Source organism: Epinephelus fuscoguttatus, linkage group LG11 (genome assembly GCF_011397635.1).
Source record: "Epinephelus fuscoguttatus linkage group LG11, E.fuscoguttatus.final_Chr_v1".
Classification (NCBI taxonomy): Eukaryota; Metazoa; Chordata; class Actinopteri; order Perciformes; family Serranidae; genus Epinephelus; species Epinephelus fuscoguttatus.
The window spans coordinates 19,997,945-20,014,565 of record NC_064762.1 but is presented as its reverse complement, the minus strand read 5'-3'; the positions used below and the strand labels follow the sequence as shown (position 1 = coordinate 20,014,565).

Genomic DNA, 16,621 nt, shown 5'->3' with positions numbered 1-16,621 from the left:
ATATGCTGTTTACATGACCCGAATCAAATTCAGAATGTTGTCATATTCAGAATAATAGTGAAAGTGTGCATGGAAACGTAGTCACTGAGAATCCATTTCAAGTGCTGCAATGCTGGATGCTGCTACCACATTTTTAATGTGACAATTACTTAAGATTAGTCAAATGACTGAATGACTGACTGATTACTTGATTGCCAGAAAACCAAATCTGTGACTATTTTCATAATCAGTTAATCAATAAAATCATTTATCAGGTAAAAATGCGAAACATTTGCTACTTGCAGCTTCTCAGATGCAAGGATCTGCTGTTTTCTCCCTGTTTAATAGGCCTATTGTTGTTTATCAAATACCTTTGGCTTTTGAACCATTGGTCACACACACAAAAACATTCTGAAGAAGTCATAATAATCATTAGATTAATGATCAGTTGATTAATTCCCCTTAAATATGATCTCCCAAGAAAATGAAGGCTCAGTTAATAGCACAAAGAAAGTGCGTCAACCATTGTGCAACAAAAACAGGAATAGGAAAGCGCTTTAGTTCTACCTGGTGATCATAAGTGCTATATCATAGGCAACTGGACTTGCTTGAGGCTTTGAGCAAGTCCGATTGCCCACAAACATTACCATGACCTTGATGACTGAGAATCTTCACTGACATGTTGCCAATCAATTTGGGAAGAAAGCCCTTCAAATGGTATGGGAATTCGAAAGAACATCTTGGAAGCTGGCTGATTACCAAGCAAGTCCAGATGCCTACCATAGGCTATAGCACTTATGATTACCATGACATGAATGAGTGAGAATCTTCAACGACATTTACCTGGTAGCTATCTGTAGCTACCCCCAGATATCAGAAGTGACAGTGTAAGTTCTTTGCAGTTACTATCCCCAGAGTGGAAATGGTGGATGGTGAAACAACCACAGTTACTGTGGAAACTCCACCCGTCAAAAGAAAAAGAGCCCCGTTGCTAAGCTCTGAGGAAAACGGAAGGTAATCTGGTTGTCTTAGCGACAGTGGTGCCAACAACAATACCACTTGCAAATGCTATGTGGTGAAAAGTTGTCTGTTTCCACTTAAAAGGAGAATGAAAATAACCATTAGATTGAGATGCCCTTGAACTAGGCATTTTTATATGGAGACATTCATGTAATGCCAACAAACCAGGGGTCATGAACAGGTGGTACAATGGGATTCTTCAGGGTTGTACTAATGTGGGTGGCGCAGCAGTCAGTCATTCTCTCACTTCAGCACAATGCACTCTCTGTGTCTGTGCATTCATGGCTGTCCTGTCTATTATGGAAACGGAGGGTGTTCGACGCTAGAAGGCAGGGGAACTAAGAATAAACCAAACAACCGAATGAATGCTGAACAGGATGTGTTTGTTTGTGTGTGTTTGTATTGGTGCTGCAAAGCAGGGGTTCTAGTCCAGCCGCATCCCAATTTAGGAGAGGATGCTAAGGCAAAGACCCCATGAAATCGCTTTGTGTCATGGGAACAAGCATGCTTCCTCTTTAGAGGGTGTAATTTGCCGGAAAACGTCCTCACAAAGCATTACATAATCAGTAGTCCTCCAAAATATAACCCTTGGCCAATTTGACCATTTTACAGGACACTTTCTCCCAGAAGGATCTGCAGCCCACAAGTGAGGGTGTGCATGTGTGTGAGGGGTGGACTAACTGAAGGAGGGAAGCCATAAAAAGACGTGAGATCAAGGTCTGGGGAAGCATGGGAAACACTGGGAATGAATTCAGAGACCTGTACAAAATTAGTTTAGGCTTCAAGGTTAAAAAATGAGGAAAAGTAACCAAAATGGTGACAAAACGATACTTTCCTGACACAAAACACTATCAGAAACGTGTGAGCTTCGTTATTTACCTGTAGTGCAGTGGACACAGAACAATATCGGTCATCCTCCCGACTGTTATACGAACTTAGGAGGGCTTGGTAGGTCTGGGGGCACTGTTGGGGGTCAGAGGCGCCTCTCCTTCCGTAGAAAGCTGATTGGACGGTGATGGTGGTGCGTGGTGGGCAGCGAACAGACAGGAAGTCTCCGTCACAGGCCTGCTCGGTGTAATTCCTCAACACTTTGGACAGGTAGCCTACGAGACAGGAAAATGGCAAATCAGTTGTTGCCTCAAACACTTTGACCGTCACTAAAGATTTATTACGGCCCTGCATTTTACTCTAACGTCATATGCAGAGAGGGTTGGTAAGGCTGCCTTCTGAACATCAAAGATTCGAATCATCATTGATGTTGAGATTTTTCAAGTCGAGCAGTCCTCTATTTATTGTTTGTTTGTATGGGTCTGTCAGTTTGTAGTGTACTACAGAGTGAACGCTCCTTGCTTTCATGTACAGGCAGCTGCAGACCCAGACCCAGGGTAAGTCTGAATGCTCCAAGAATAAGAGGCTTTCCCGCTCAGGCTCCAGGATAATGTTACCTTTTGCCTTCTGCCTAGAGGTAAAAAAAAAAAGTCAACTGAAATGAGTTGGCATTTTACCACTCACAATTCACTAATCTCTAAGTCAGGGGTTACTTTGAATAGTTTTTTGGTTAGATACCTTAAATAAGGTCTGTGGTTAACACAAGTTAATGATTGATTGATTTACAACATAAAATATGGTAGTAAACACCCCACTCTTGAACACTGATGCTTCTATGTGTCTTATAGAGGCGATTGTTAACAAGAGGTCAAATGAGACTACAAAACGTAAACACGGCGGGCCACGCCGAACACAGCTCTACAGTCTTGTTGTGGTGGTAATGTTAAGTCATGCGACTATAGCGTAGTTTGTTTATAGCCTAACGTTAGCTTTTTACTTTACAAGACGTATGACCCACTGTGCATGGACTCACAGCTAGCATGCTACCAGTGTTAGCTAGCTAAGTATGCTGTTGAACATTTCACATAGAAAAAAAATTATCTGTCAGTTTATTCCTTTTTATTCTAACTTCCTGTGGCGCAGTGCATACAGTCTGTCCAAAATCTGACCCAAAAAGTTCTAATTTTTCAACGTATTCAAGGCAAATTCCAGACCAATAAAACAAAACAAACAATGAAAACTGAAGACACAAACACATCAGAGATCACAGAGGTTCTCGTAAGAATGAAAGGACCTCTGGTTGACTTGCATACAGAGCTATGTGGAGCTTTGAATGTCCCTCTGAACCCTGTTCAAACTATCAAACTCTGTATTTAAAAAAAAAAAGGAGCAAACAGTCAAATATTTGTATTGAACAGCCACATCTGAGCCGACTGACATGATTCTGAGTCAGGTACAGCCCTAGCTGGCAGCATGCTACAGCTTCCTGTGATCCTTTCTGTTCAATAATGGAGTGTTTCCATGGACATTTGGTAGTGCTGCATATCAGCAAGCCCTGACAGATCACTGCTTACATCTGAAAGATGCCTCCAGGCCCAGAATACCGCAATAACACAGGCAGGGTAAAGCTTTAGCTTATTTAGCTGTTAGCGTCAGCCCTCCAGTCATGGCTGTAGAACATACTCTTATCTGTTTGATATTAAAAAATACCTGCTGAGGATGACTTTTAAAGCCTGACATTATTACACTTTTTCTACAAGGATGCAGAGCATATAGACCGACTTACGGGGATTTTTCTAGAGATTTGCGACAGGGTTCTGAAGGAATTTAACGCATTGCTAACTCTGCACAATGCACCGTTATTTGCATGCAGGTAACAATGTTCACTTGCACCACACAACCAACTGATAATAAGACTGCAAACAGAGACATTTTATAAAAAACATCTAATGGAAGAAGAACCGCATGAACTTTTCTCTAACCTTGGAGGCTGCTTCGAATCAAATAAAAGCGCTCATTCTTTCAAAACACTGAAGTCTCTCAGCTTTGCCATTAAGAGTCTTTGAGAGCTGCCAGTCAGCCTGTCAGTCACACAGGAGAGCTGAACCCATCACAAAGCCACCATTAACATTCCAGCCTGGGAGAAGGAAAAGCACAGATAAAGGAGAGAGCTGATCCCCTGGCCACTGTCATGTCTTTCTGGACTTATCTGAAACGTTTATGTGCTGGCTTCTGCAGAGGAGGAACAATTTCCAAATTCATTCAGGTTTTAATATCTAAATTAAACTCATTATGCAACAATTTAATTCATTTATTTAGGAAAAATGCAACTATTTCTACATGTTCAACAACTGAAAACTTCCAAAGCGAGCTCAAGCTTCCTGCTAAGTGCTCTGTAAACACATTTACAGGAAAGTCAACACACACACAGACACACTAAGTGGACACACTGTGATTCAATTACCTGTATTTGGTTAGTGTTTGGTAGGGAAGAGGAAACGACATCGTTCTCTAACACACGTTAGCAAGCATGCACGTACACACTTGGATAAACACCAAACACACACACATTGTCCCCTTATCACCATGGCCACAGTTAAAAGAAGGAAGGGAAACGAGAGACATTCTCAGGCTTTGAAAGGTCAGCGTCTCTAAATAGAGATGGTTATTAAACCACCATCGCTCGCAGTAACAGGCCTCCACCTGTGGCTGGGCTGTGAAAGGAGGGACAGGTGCGCAGTTTATTTAGAGATAATTTGCATGCTGTGTACTGAATTATCAGGATGTAAAGTCCAAACAGCAGCTGTCTTGAAATACTGCTAAAATTTAGACACAGTACTGTTGAAAAATTTAGAATTGCCTGCCGAAAAAGCTTGATTGGGTACAGACAGATGGCTGAGATGATAATTTTAAATGGTTTTTCATGCTTTTGCAAAAAAAAAAAAAAAGCAAAGTTTTGTACATGGAGAACTAGACGTTGTACAATGGTTTATCTAGGAGGACAGGCAGAAAGAGACAATGATCCTTCTGAGCACCAGTTACCATAAGAATAGACGAAATCAACTGTGTTCTGGTAAAGAAACTGGAAGCTTAGCATCAAAACGTGCAGAAATACGAGCAGGATCCTCTTCCAGTGTCAGGTGCACAAACATGCCTATAACAAGCTGGAATTAAAGGGCAGCGTGTTGCTTTGGCCAGGCTATTCTTCAAACTTCACAATAAAATTGAAGGTTAGTCTGGGACAGGGGAAGGCATCCTGCAGCTCTGGAACTACATGACGCTCTCTGGCCCCTCTCCCTTGGCTCCCTGTGGCTTTGGCAAAAAAAAAATCACATGGAATTAAATCATGGTTGTTTTCTTGTTGTTGTCTTGGCCCTAATAAATTTTGCTGAACCTCAGCAGTGGCTACAGTAGTCTTGAGTCTTGCTTGGCTAGCTATGGATTCCAAATTCAGTAAAACTTAAGTGAAAGTTTCAGAGACAAATAGAGAATTTAATAGTGCATAGATAGTCTCACTGGCTTTCACCGCTAACGCTGCAGAGTTAACGTACCACGTAATTGCAAATAACCCACTGCAGACATGGTAAAGCATTTATGAAAATAGGCTACTTGAGACATAATATGCTGTGTTGCCATAGGACTTAAATATGTTTTGCAGCTCTAGGCAGTTTTTCAAATGATTTTTGGTCAAAAATGGCTCTATTGATAAAGGTAAGGTAAAGGTTGCTGACCCCTGGTCTAGGGTTGGAGGGACAAATATTCATGGGGCTTGGGGTCCTCCCCCAGGAAACGTAGGGCATTACACACTGAATTTTCTGGATTTCTGTGAATTTTTATGAATCAATTTGTGCCTTTTCTGCATCAATTTTTGTGCAAATGTCTTAAATTTTGTCAAAATAATACTCCTCTGCTACTTTTTTGTTTTTATTGGGGGTGGGGACATATGCACATTCTAAATATTGAACTGGACGTGTCCCCTGCACCGCTATTGGAATTGGATCAGAGACGTTCAGCTGTACATTCTCAGGACTGACAAATCATAGGGGGCCAAAAACAAAAATGACGTCCCAAAATATATAGAGCCCAAATGTACCATTGTGGTTCCATAATGATCAAGGGTAACTTAGGCTTTTCTGGACTAGAAAAAAATTCAAACTCAAAGGGTATTTTGGGGAAAAATGGTTACAACATCATCTCCTCCTCTCATGCAGCACTGTCAGCAACTAAATGGAAGGTTTAACCATTTCATTCCACTTATTTTGGGGAAAAAACTAATTCACATTAATGAATACAGTTTTTTGCAAGTGTTAAACCATTGTGAAGGAAATAAGAAAAACATCAATATAAAAAGTGATTCTAAACTTGCATCATATTGCATTAAAAATCACAGAAATCCGTAAACGCTGAAATAAGTTGTGAGATATGAACATGTACTGTAGGTGTTTGGATTTGGATGATGAAACATTTTCTCTTTGTGTCACCCAATTTAACATGAAAAGGGGACATCCGATTTTTTTATGGCGTCACTATTGAAAATCTTGATTCTTTCTTTCAGTCGTGTCGGCTTAACTAGTTTCTCCTCCCACAGTGATCTCCCTCTCACACACAGGTCTGCTCTGCCTGCCACATTCCACACAGGGTGAGAGGGAACTTGGCATTCCCCCTGGCAGCGAGACCACACACACACACATGCACAGAGAGAGAGAAAACATCAACACAAACAACGTGGTAGGAACAAGCCTCTCCTCTTGGCTCTCGAGGCCAGGGTGTGTGTGATGTGCTGGTGTAACAGTATCACATTATTAAGGCTGGTTCTTGGCGAAGTGCCAGTGCCATGAGAGACCACGAGTTTGCGTGGCCCTCCAGCTAACCGTGCCTCGGGTACAGCGGCGTAGCCATGGGAACGGCCGAGGTTATGAAGAGGGTGAAACGGAGAGGGCTGAAGACGGATGATTGAATTCGCGCAGGCCACTCGCAGGAGGAGGAGCTTCTTGAAGAGAGAGCGCCACAAACACACCGATACGGCGTCCTCCACCCTACAGAGTGGGACGAAAAGCAAACAGATTATCTCACACAAACCCTCAGGTGCTTTCTAAAGAATCCGTTTCTCTTTTCCACCATCCCACCCTCCTCCCACTCTCCCTCTGTCTCCCTCTCTCTTCTTCAGGATTGTCACTATTGTTCCCTTCACGCTACCTGTTGACTGAAGCCTCCTTTCAAGGCCAACAAATCAGGCGGGGTTAAGGCACCTGTGTAAACCGCCCAGCCAATGACAGGTGTCCCTCAGAGGCAGAAGGCTGAACAATGCTCGAGGAACACCCAGGCGTCTCTCCTCCTCGGTTTCTTTTCATGTGGGGCCAGACTCCTTCCTTAACTAGCTCTCTGCCCTTTCCCTTGACAAAAGCACCGCACTATTATGTCTGCTGGTTTGTTTATTCGGTCATTAAAAGACAGGAGGTTGCGGTTGCGATGCTGGTCGTGCACAAACAGGTCGCCCTTGTCGTGATCTGGATTGAAAGGCGTGCGAGGTCCATTTAATCTCTGCACAAGCAGCACAGGGATTTGTTGTAAACATAGACAACAGCACCTGCCTTTTGTATCTATTGCCCGACACAGATGGGATCTTGTCCTATGATGCGACTTTAACCTGTCAGTAGGTGGAAATGTCCAAGCTTGAGCTTCAATCTTTCTGGTAAAGCCAGAAATCAGAGGCCCTTGTGATTGTTAGCTCCTCATTTGTGGTCATGTGGTGACCCTAAAGTGTGACCCAGTGATGGCAGAGGTCAGGTATGATGGAGATTAGTGACGGGCCGCTGTGTTGTGTCAACACGACACAGAAAGAGGCCTGTTGGAGAAGGCTTTCCTCCCTGGGAATCACTGATTAGTTACAACCGGGTGCAGGTCACATACCAATGCTAATTTACAGCAGAGCGTGGGTAAATATGCTCCTTCATTACTTCTATATTAAGTAGGCTTGTCACAATATCAGGAAGTTAGTAGTTGATTCCAATAACAGTGACATTCCATGATTCTCGATACTTCTTTTCCCTGATGACCTACCCATACTTATACACAGACTTATACTCGTGGGTTCATGACATGTTGTGCGCAAGGACACATATATACCCTATATTAACATTTTGTTGCTCTATTGTTGTTGTTGTACATGTAGATGTGACAGTTGGTCTTTGTGGTATTTGTCCGCCCGTCTTCCACTGTGATTGTATGGCTGGGTAAAAAGTGATAGTGTCAAGTGCGGCATTTTAGCCAAAGCTGAACATTTTTTAACCAGAAAAAACAGTAAATGCATAGCAATGGGTGCAGAATAAACACTCAGGTGTAAATATGTGCCGCTTTCATTGCAGGTCTCAGGAAAACAGACTTTTCCTCAAGACGAGTCAAGATGTAGCCATCACCTATGTGCTATTGTTGTTCCTCCATGCATGTTGCCATCCTTCTTCTTACTTTGGCATTTATCAGCAGACTAGAACATTTGTAGGTACATATGCGGCCCCATCAGGTGCGGAAGAACTGCATCCCTGATACCTATGGTACTGGAAAAATACGAGTACCGTCACGTTTTAGAACTTTGGCGTCAACTTGGTATTTAAGTGTCATCCAAGGATCTTAAGACAGTCCTAATATAAAGCTCTCCTCCAGCTGGAGCTTCCACTACAATTAGGGCTGCCCCCTAATAGTCTAACAAACGTGAGTCCACCAAAAATGTCATAAGTCAGCAAGATTTCATTGGTCGCTTAGTCGCAAAGAAAAAGGTGAAACTCTATTAGGAGCTGCACCTTGTCAAAATAAATCAAAACCTTAATATGAAAGGACAGACACAGGAAGTGGCCACTCTCAGCAGTCAGACAGGAGTCACGTTACAAACCAATCACGGCTGACAGATATCTTTCCCTTCTTCTGTAAATATTCAGTCTGATAAATACGGAAAAGTTGATCATGTTAGTGCAGGGCTACCCAGAGCTTTACACCTGTCCCACGGACGATAGGCCTACACACTTATAAACAGCGCCTGGAGGAAGATCAGCTCTGCACACGGGATTTCAGGTAAACAGGCTATACAATGCTTGTCAAGGTTGCTTGGCAACCTCAGACACAACCTGCCGCCGTGCTCTTGAAAACTGGCACAAAAAAGGTACAAGAGTAGCGTCCAGCACCCGACCTCGTGTTTTCCAGGCATTAAAGACCCGGAATGTGTACAACCCCAGATTTCCAGGGCTGGTACCTGCGGTTATTCCACAGGCTAGTTAATAACGTGTCGGGCAGGAAATCCAAAGTGTGGGATCATTTTGAGAAGGTGAAGGACGAACCCAAGGTGATATGTAAACTCATCTTCATTGGTCAACTACAAACATGACGTATCATCTGAAACATGGAAGTAGCTACGTGCCCATTAGCCGACAGCGTCATTAACAGGCAGCTCGCTCAGTGTGTGACGTGCACTTGTAGATAAAATATAGGCCTATATTAATATATATATATCTTTATTTACAGACTCCAGGTCCAATGATAAAAACAGACAACAGATTACTAACAAACAGACAAACAATATAGACAGCACTATGTCTGTCCACACACAAATTAAAAAAGGTGCAGTTGTTGAATCCAATATTTCCAATACATAGATGAATGATGATGATTAATGAAGGTTCATTAGCACGGTTTTGTATTTCTCTGTAATGTAGCACAGTGTTAATAATGTTACTGACACTATTCTTTCTCACACCTTCAACTCAAACCATTGTGTTGCCCCGCCCAAAATATATCATTTAATAATCAAATTAATATTATAAACATGCAGGTGACTAGTCAACTAATGGCCCTAAATGATGGCTATTGGTCGACGAGGAATATTCTTAGTCGGGGGCAGCCCTAACTACAATCTTAGCATTCCTTCCTTTCAGGTCAGATGAGAAGGTGGCCCTTGCTAACTTCCTCATTGTCCACTAAGCTGAGGTGTTCAGTGTCTGCTAAAAATGAGTACAACAGGTAACTCTGACATGAACTGAGGGCAGGAGGGGGAAGGGGAGGAGGGAGAGAGAGCTTTTTGACTCCAGCTCAGGTGGAGAGTCTGTCTGTTACTCATGCTCAGGGCTTTCCCCCTGCTTTGAAAGATGCCGCCTCCTCCTATTGGTCGAGCCCGGAGAATGAACAATGCACTGCAGCATAAAGTATTACTGACGTGTTATAATAGCGCAGGCTTACTGCTGCTTATTACTCGCCCACTTTTATGATGCTTGTGAAGTAATGTTTGTAAAGCCTCTTGCGTTGGGCAAGAAAGTATAATATTGCAGAATATTAAAAGATTACAGCTTAGCTTAATGGCTCAAAGTGCCTGTTTATGTTGTATTTTAGAGGTACTCAACTGCCTGTATGAATAAGAGCAACCACTTTAAATAGATTGTGTATATATAATAAAGATATATCTGTAACAACACCTCAAAACACACTCCATAAAGAGTAACCAAGAGGCTCTTGAAAGCTAAAAATGAAAGGCTGTACCGTGTTTCATCTTGGTACATTAGGTATTTAGGCATTTACAGCTTCATGACTTTATTGGTGTTATTTTAAGCAAATTATAGCCATCAAACCATCAAATGTTCAAAGATGCAGAGCTGCAGGCCTGCTGCTGGACGAGGAATTCCCTTTAAGTCATGATTACTGGGGAGAGCGGAGGTTTCCCTCAAAAGAGCTGGCCGCGCTCTGGCAACACTCTAGAGGAGGCTGGTGGAGATGAAGAGGGGAGGAAGATGGTGAAAAGTAGAGAAGACGATGAGTGACAGAGAATGAAAGTGGTAGATAAAGACATGCTGACTCCAAAAAGACATGCTAAATAATCAAGTGTTGATTTAAATTATGAGAAGATGTAGAGAGACGAAACGACAGCATGCTGCTCATGAGAAAAAAAGAGCCGAGAGATCTCTTAAAAGCGAAGTCGCTGCTTACAGGATGTGGCAGCAGAGGTCCAAAGGCCAGAGCGGGTGGCTTTAGGCCCTGTAGTAATTACTTTTCTCCACAAACCACAGAGGCGGCACAAAGACCTGGGGCACGGCATGCCATTTAGATAAAACAACCCCTGCTTCTAAATCACATGCGGTCAAAACTCTGCATTCACCTCTTCAGGCCTGAACTTTAGCTGAATACATGGTGGCTGAATGAGACAGGTTGATGAGGTGTGCCGACATGTAATGCGACCTCAAACACGAGAAGGAAAAAGGAGCATAAGTTCACATGGACGCCACAAAGGACACGCCGCTGACACAATGGACATGATGTCAAAGGAAGGCTATGAGCAACTGCCGCTGCAAAGATGCCAGTCCTCTCTGCTAAGCCATTCAGATTTGGGTCTAAAAAAAATGCATTCCTAAAATACATTGCATTCCTCTGCGTACAATACATTAGTCTTGCTACTATCGTCACGTTTTGGATTAGCCTACTTTCTCCTAATCGTGCTATGGGGCAGAAAAAGAGCACAGACATATTTTGCTTAAACCCAAGCAGTTAAATTTCAACTATAAACTATTAAAGTACTGTAAATGGGTAGCTCACTGAAAGTTCTTCAATGTTGAGTGGAACCATCTTAGATTTTTTGCATGACTGTTGTGAATTTACAGCCGTGCAGCAGTTTGTCATTTTGGTTCAGAGCTTGCACATATTTGATGGACTGTTTTGATCTGAAAATTTGAGGATCCATCATACTACTAGCCAACATAAGCAAAGCCGTACACAGCTTCTTACTGTGCATGATGGAGTCCTACAGTACATGTGTGCTTGTTGCCGTACTGCAGATAGAAAACGAGGTTGATCAGGGCAGTAAGAGTGAACCAGATCGACCAAGTTTTGGCAGGGCTGTACAACCAAAACAATGAGTTGAAAGATGATAAAAAACTGTGTAGAGCAGCCCTATCACCAGAATTCAGTGGTGGCATTGCACATTTATGCAAACCACAGATATATTACATTTGTATGTTTCCTACATATGACATAGTTCAGATTACACACAAGCTGAGGTTCTCATCAGGAGAAGGGGATGATAGAAGGCATGACAAAAGTGGGTGTATTAAAAGCAGATTTTTTTTTTTTTTAACAAGAATCCAGTACATTTCCAGCTGTGTTTGCTGCGACAAAAGCAGGCATTTAAACTAGAGTTCAGGACATTTCCAGCTGTGTTTCTAGTGTCAAAACCAAGTTGTTTTTTAAGAATTTGGGACATTTGCAGCCATGTTTGGAGTTACAAAAGAGAGAATTTTTTAAAGACTTTGGGACATTTCCAGCTGTGTTTGAAGTGACAAAAGACAGCATTTTTAACTAGAGTTCAGGACATTTACAGTTTCCACCCAGGTTTGTAGTGACAAAAGCAGGTATTTTCTAATAAGAGTCCATTTCCAGCTGTGTTTGGGCTACAAAAGTCTGTATTTTTTAGAAAGAGTTCAGGACATTTCCAGCAACAAAAGTCTGTATTTTTTAAATAGAGTTTAAAACATTTCCAGCTGGGTGTGTAGCGACAAAAGTCTCAACTAGATTTCAGGACGTTTTCAATTGGGTCTCTAGCGTCGGTATTTTTTTTAAAGTTTGGGACATTTCCAGCTGGGTTTGTAGAGACAATATCAGGTAGTCCAGCGACAAACGTCTATTTTTGAGTAGAGTTCAGGACATTTTCAGTTGTGTTTCTAGTGTCAAAATTGGTATTTTTTAACGAGTGTTTGGGACATTTCCAGCTGTTTGTAGCTACAAAAGAGATATTTACTCAAATATAGTTCGGGACATTTCCAGCTGGGTTTGTAGAGACAAAAGTCTATTTTTAAGTAGAGTTCGGGACATTTTCAGTTGTGTTTTTAGTGTCACAATAGGTATTTTTTAGCGAGTGTTTGGGACATTTCCAGCTGTGTTTGTAGCTACAAAAGAGATATTTTTTTAAGTAGAGTTTGGGACATTTCTAGCCGGATTTGTAGAGACAATATCAATATCATTTCCAAGAACAACAAGAACCTAATGTTTCTAGCAACCAAACTGGGCATTTTAAGCCAAAATATGATGTTTTCCTAACACTAACCAGGCGGTTTTTGTGCCTACACATGACCACACAATAACCACAGCACTGTCAAAACATAAACTTGAAAACTGTGATGTAAAAAAACAAAGTTTAAACATATCCACTACATACGAAAGGTAAAAATGGAACATATCAATTGTTTGCAGAAATGTACAATGAAAACTTTTATTCTGGCTTTTTGGTAGTGAAGAGCTGAGTGAAATTTCACAGCTGGGTGATTATTCTCTGCAGGTTTGTTGCTATGAGAAACTCCTGCTACATTACACATAGTCATTTTATCCAGTGTTAACAGAAGTATTAACCATAGGCACTATTACTTTTAAAAAAAAAAACAAGTCAGGGGCTTTAATCCTTCTATTGTAAAATGTAAAAACCTACACACATATTGAATTAAGTTTCCTGATAACCTGTTTTAGAAACAAACTGTACATGACATATAAATTTACTGTTTATGTACTAGTTGACTGATGATTTTAATTAATATTTTTTAGTTAACTGTTGCATGTGTATCTGCAGCACAAACCAAAAAGGGTGTGCAAGAAGTGGGGGCTGTACTGTACTGACGGCATTAATGTGTGGCACGTGATGGCTGTTCAACTGAGTGAGGTGCAGGATTCCTTGAATACTTACCGAACATGTTAACATACACAGACACACTGTACACACAGTTACTGAGTAGGTGGGTGGGTGGGTGGGGGTTGTCAGCTGAGGGGGCTTACTCACATGAGGTGGGTCCCCTGGATTTAACCCCAGCATTGGTTTTGCTCTTTGACTTCACACTAAACAAAACAACTTCAAATCCTGCTACAGTGTCCTCCCCTTCTCCTCGGGATATTAACCCAGCAGGGGTTTCACACTTTGCTATCAGACTTCACTAAAGAATGATCAAACAACAGCTAATGAGATTGGGAAGAGGAGAAAGGATAGAGAGAAACAACATAATAGAGGATGGTTAGACAATATGAGGGCTCTGCTTGTACTTACAACGACATTTATTTGCTGAGGACATTTCTTTATGTTTCTTTCAGACAGTGGCAAAACTATGTGCACACACAAGGGCCGTCTGCAAGCAGCACTAAGACCCTGCATTCATTCTCACCTTCATCAGCAGGGGCAGCCATGAAAAACAAAACAAATTCACATGTTTAGATTTGGTTCACCAAAATTCTGTGGTTTGGAAGGCTGCAGATGCGTGTGTGCACCTTTGCACGTGTGTGCACAGTGTGTGTCAACTTCCCAAGATGACGGTCTCCTTCATTTGAACGGCAGAGTGGCTAACCTCCCCCCCCTCCACCCCCAACAGACAGAGACCGGAGCCCGAGCAGCTGAAGTCATTAAAACCAGAGACACAAACACAAACGCTCAGCAGACCCGGTCCTCTCCTCCTCCCTGAGATGGCTTATCTTTCTCACACCTACACACACATATGCATATACACATAAACCCACAGAGGCATGCAGGGGCACACAAACGTCAACTTGTTGGACATGATCAACAAACTTCCACACCCACTCCTGCCCCCCAGCTCTCCTGAACACGGCTTATTTATTTGCTCACACCATGACGTATGAATCCAACAGAGGCAGTCTCCCTCTCTTATAATGGGCTGTGTGTGTTGCAGCCAATGGGTTTTAAAAGGATGAAACTATATAAACTGTTTAAATATACCAAAAGGAAAGAAATAAAGACAAGATGGGGAACACAAGTATTTCACATTGGAACATTTGCTCATATGTATAAATACAACAATAGGCACAAGGTGGGAAATTAATGTGGGAAACCAACATGATGTGTTGCAGTAAGGTGTCGGACTGCCCAGGAAAACTTCAGGCACAGGTTTACTGGCAGCATGAACACCATTGTTCCAAATAATATTCCCTTATTTGGTGTTTTTTGGCTGCCAAACATGACACTCTAAAATATTCCATAGCTGTTCAACATGCCAAAGGATATGATTCACATGATTTATATGAAACCATTCAGTTACTCCACATTTGTTATATTTATCCATTAATTTAATGTGTATTGGCAAGAATCTGGTGTTACGACAAGGATCACCACACAGAGGTTATGATTCAATACATTACAATATACTGTGATACTGTAAGCAAGGTTGTTTCGCTTGAGTCTAAGAGTCAAATGGCTGACGATAGATTACAACACTACTATCTGGCAATCAAGGGTTTCAATACAACGCAAAATGAACCACTGCCAATAACCTTTGCATTTAAGCCATAAATTAAAAATCCATAGTGTTTTTGTATGATTGGGATTAGGTTTAGATTAGTCTCGCTCACCAGACCTTTCTCAAGAAAAGAAAGGTCCGGCTGGGCCGACTCTCGCTTTGAGATTGGAGAAAAAAACGCCCCGGCTGCTTGTATTTCTTTCAACCAATCACAATCGTTCTGGGCGGTGCCACAGCAACACTGCGCTTGCAAAAATATTGCCGGGGGGAAACAGGTTTTGGTGTAACACGCCCACAAAAATATCGCCTACAGGACGCGAACCATGGCAGAAAAATGGCTACATCCCCGCAAGATCAAACACCGCAAAAGTTAGTAAAGGACATGTTGAAAACTGCAACCGGAGGTGGTAGGGCGGGACATCAGCGGCTGGCTCGTTCCGCCCAATGAGAGGCTGATCTCCGCAGCAAACTTCCGCCCACTCAGACTAGGTTTAGATTAACGCTTGGATAAGATGATGAAAACAACAGCACCATGTTAGGGTCAGGGAAAGGAATAAAAATGCAAACTTTAATTGCAGGTGTGTTCACAAAAGTCTGTCTATTGCATGAAGTCGGTAGTGCTACACATCCATCACACCCTTGTACCCTTCTTTCACTAATATTAGCACGTGTCGTGTAGGGTTTTTAAATACGAGAAAACTTGTTAAAAATAGTGGAACCATGTACACAGCTCTGTAGAAGACGAGTATGTCTTTTTTTTTTTTTTTTTTTAACTGGGTGTGTCATGTTAATCGCATGGATGGGCCAGAAAACAGGTTAGTAGAAAGCAGCATGGAGGCAGCAGTTATTAATCTTTTTTTTTTATCTCTTACTTATTCATTCTCTCTTTCAAACTCAGTGCCGACTAATTTAGAATGATGTTTAAGATACATATGATCTTGGACGATGTCTCCCACCCACTCCACAATGTGCTGGTCAGACACAGGAGCACATTCAGTGACAGACTCATTCCCCCAGAATGCACCACAGAGCGCCACAGGAAGTTATTCCTCCTCCCTCAGAGTGTCAGCTGCTCTGAGTCAGTAGACTGGCATTTGGACTTTTTAACCTACTGCATTTATAATTCATAATTATCTATTGGGTAATAAAGATAATATTGAATGTGTATATTAATTCAACATACAATGCACATAACTACATATTTCTTATGTTTAATCTTATTTTATTTGATGTATATATTGTAGTTAAATTTTCACACTTTAAGCCTCAGCACTGTGACGATATAGATTGTATTTTAATCTTTATATCTTAAATACTAGTGTTAAACACAGCAGCATAATTCACTTTTTTTTTTTATCTTAATGCACACTTCATTTCTACTTTATTTTATTTATTGCTCTATATTCACACTCTTCTTTTTTTTCTTACCTCTTATAATTCTCTTTTCTTTACATTGGAGCGACTGTAACGAATCACAATTTCCCCTCAGGGATCAATAAAGTACTTCTGATTCTAATCCTGGTTCAAGGGCTGCTTGA

At 41.6% G+C, this 16,621-nt stretch overlaps 1 protein-coding gene across 2 annotated transcripts in view; it reads right to left on the bottom strand.

The window, feature by feature from the left end:
- The window catches only part of LOC125897209 (protein eva-1 homolog A), a 112,181-nt gene that overhangs the window by 77,480 nt on the left and 18,080 nt on the right, over window positions 1-16,621 (bottom strand). For both annotated transcript variants that reach the window (XM_049590350.1, XM_049590352.1), the window contains exon 2: window positions 1,879-2,102. In XM_049590350.1, coding sequence (XP_049446307.1) covers window positions 1,879-2,102 — 224 coding nt within the window. The remainder of the gene's footprint in view (window positions 1-1,878; window positions 2,103-16,621) is intronic.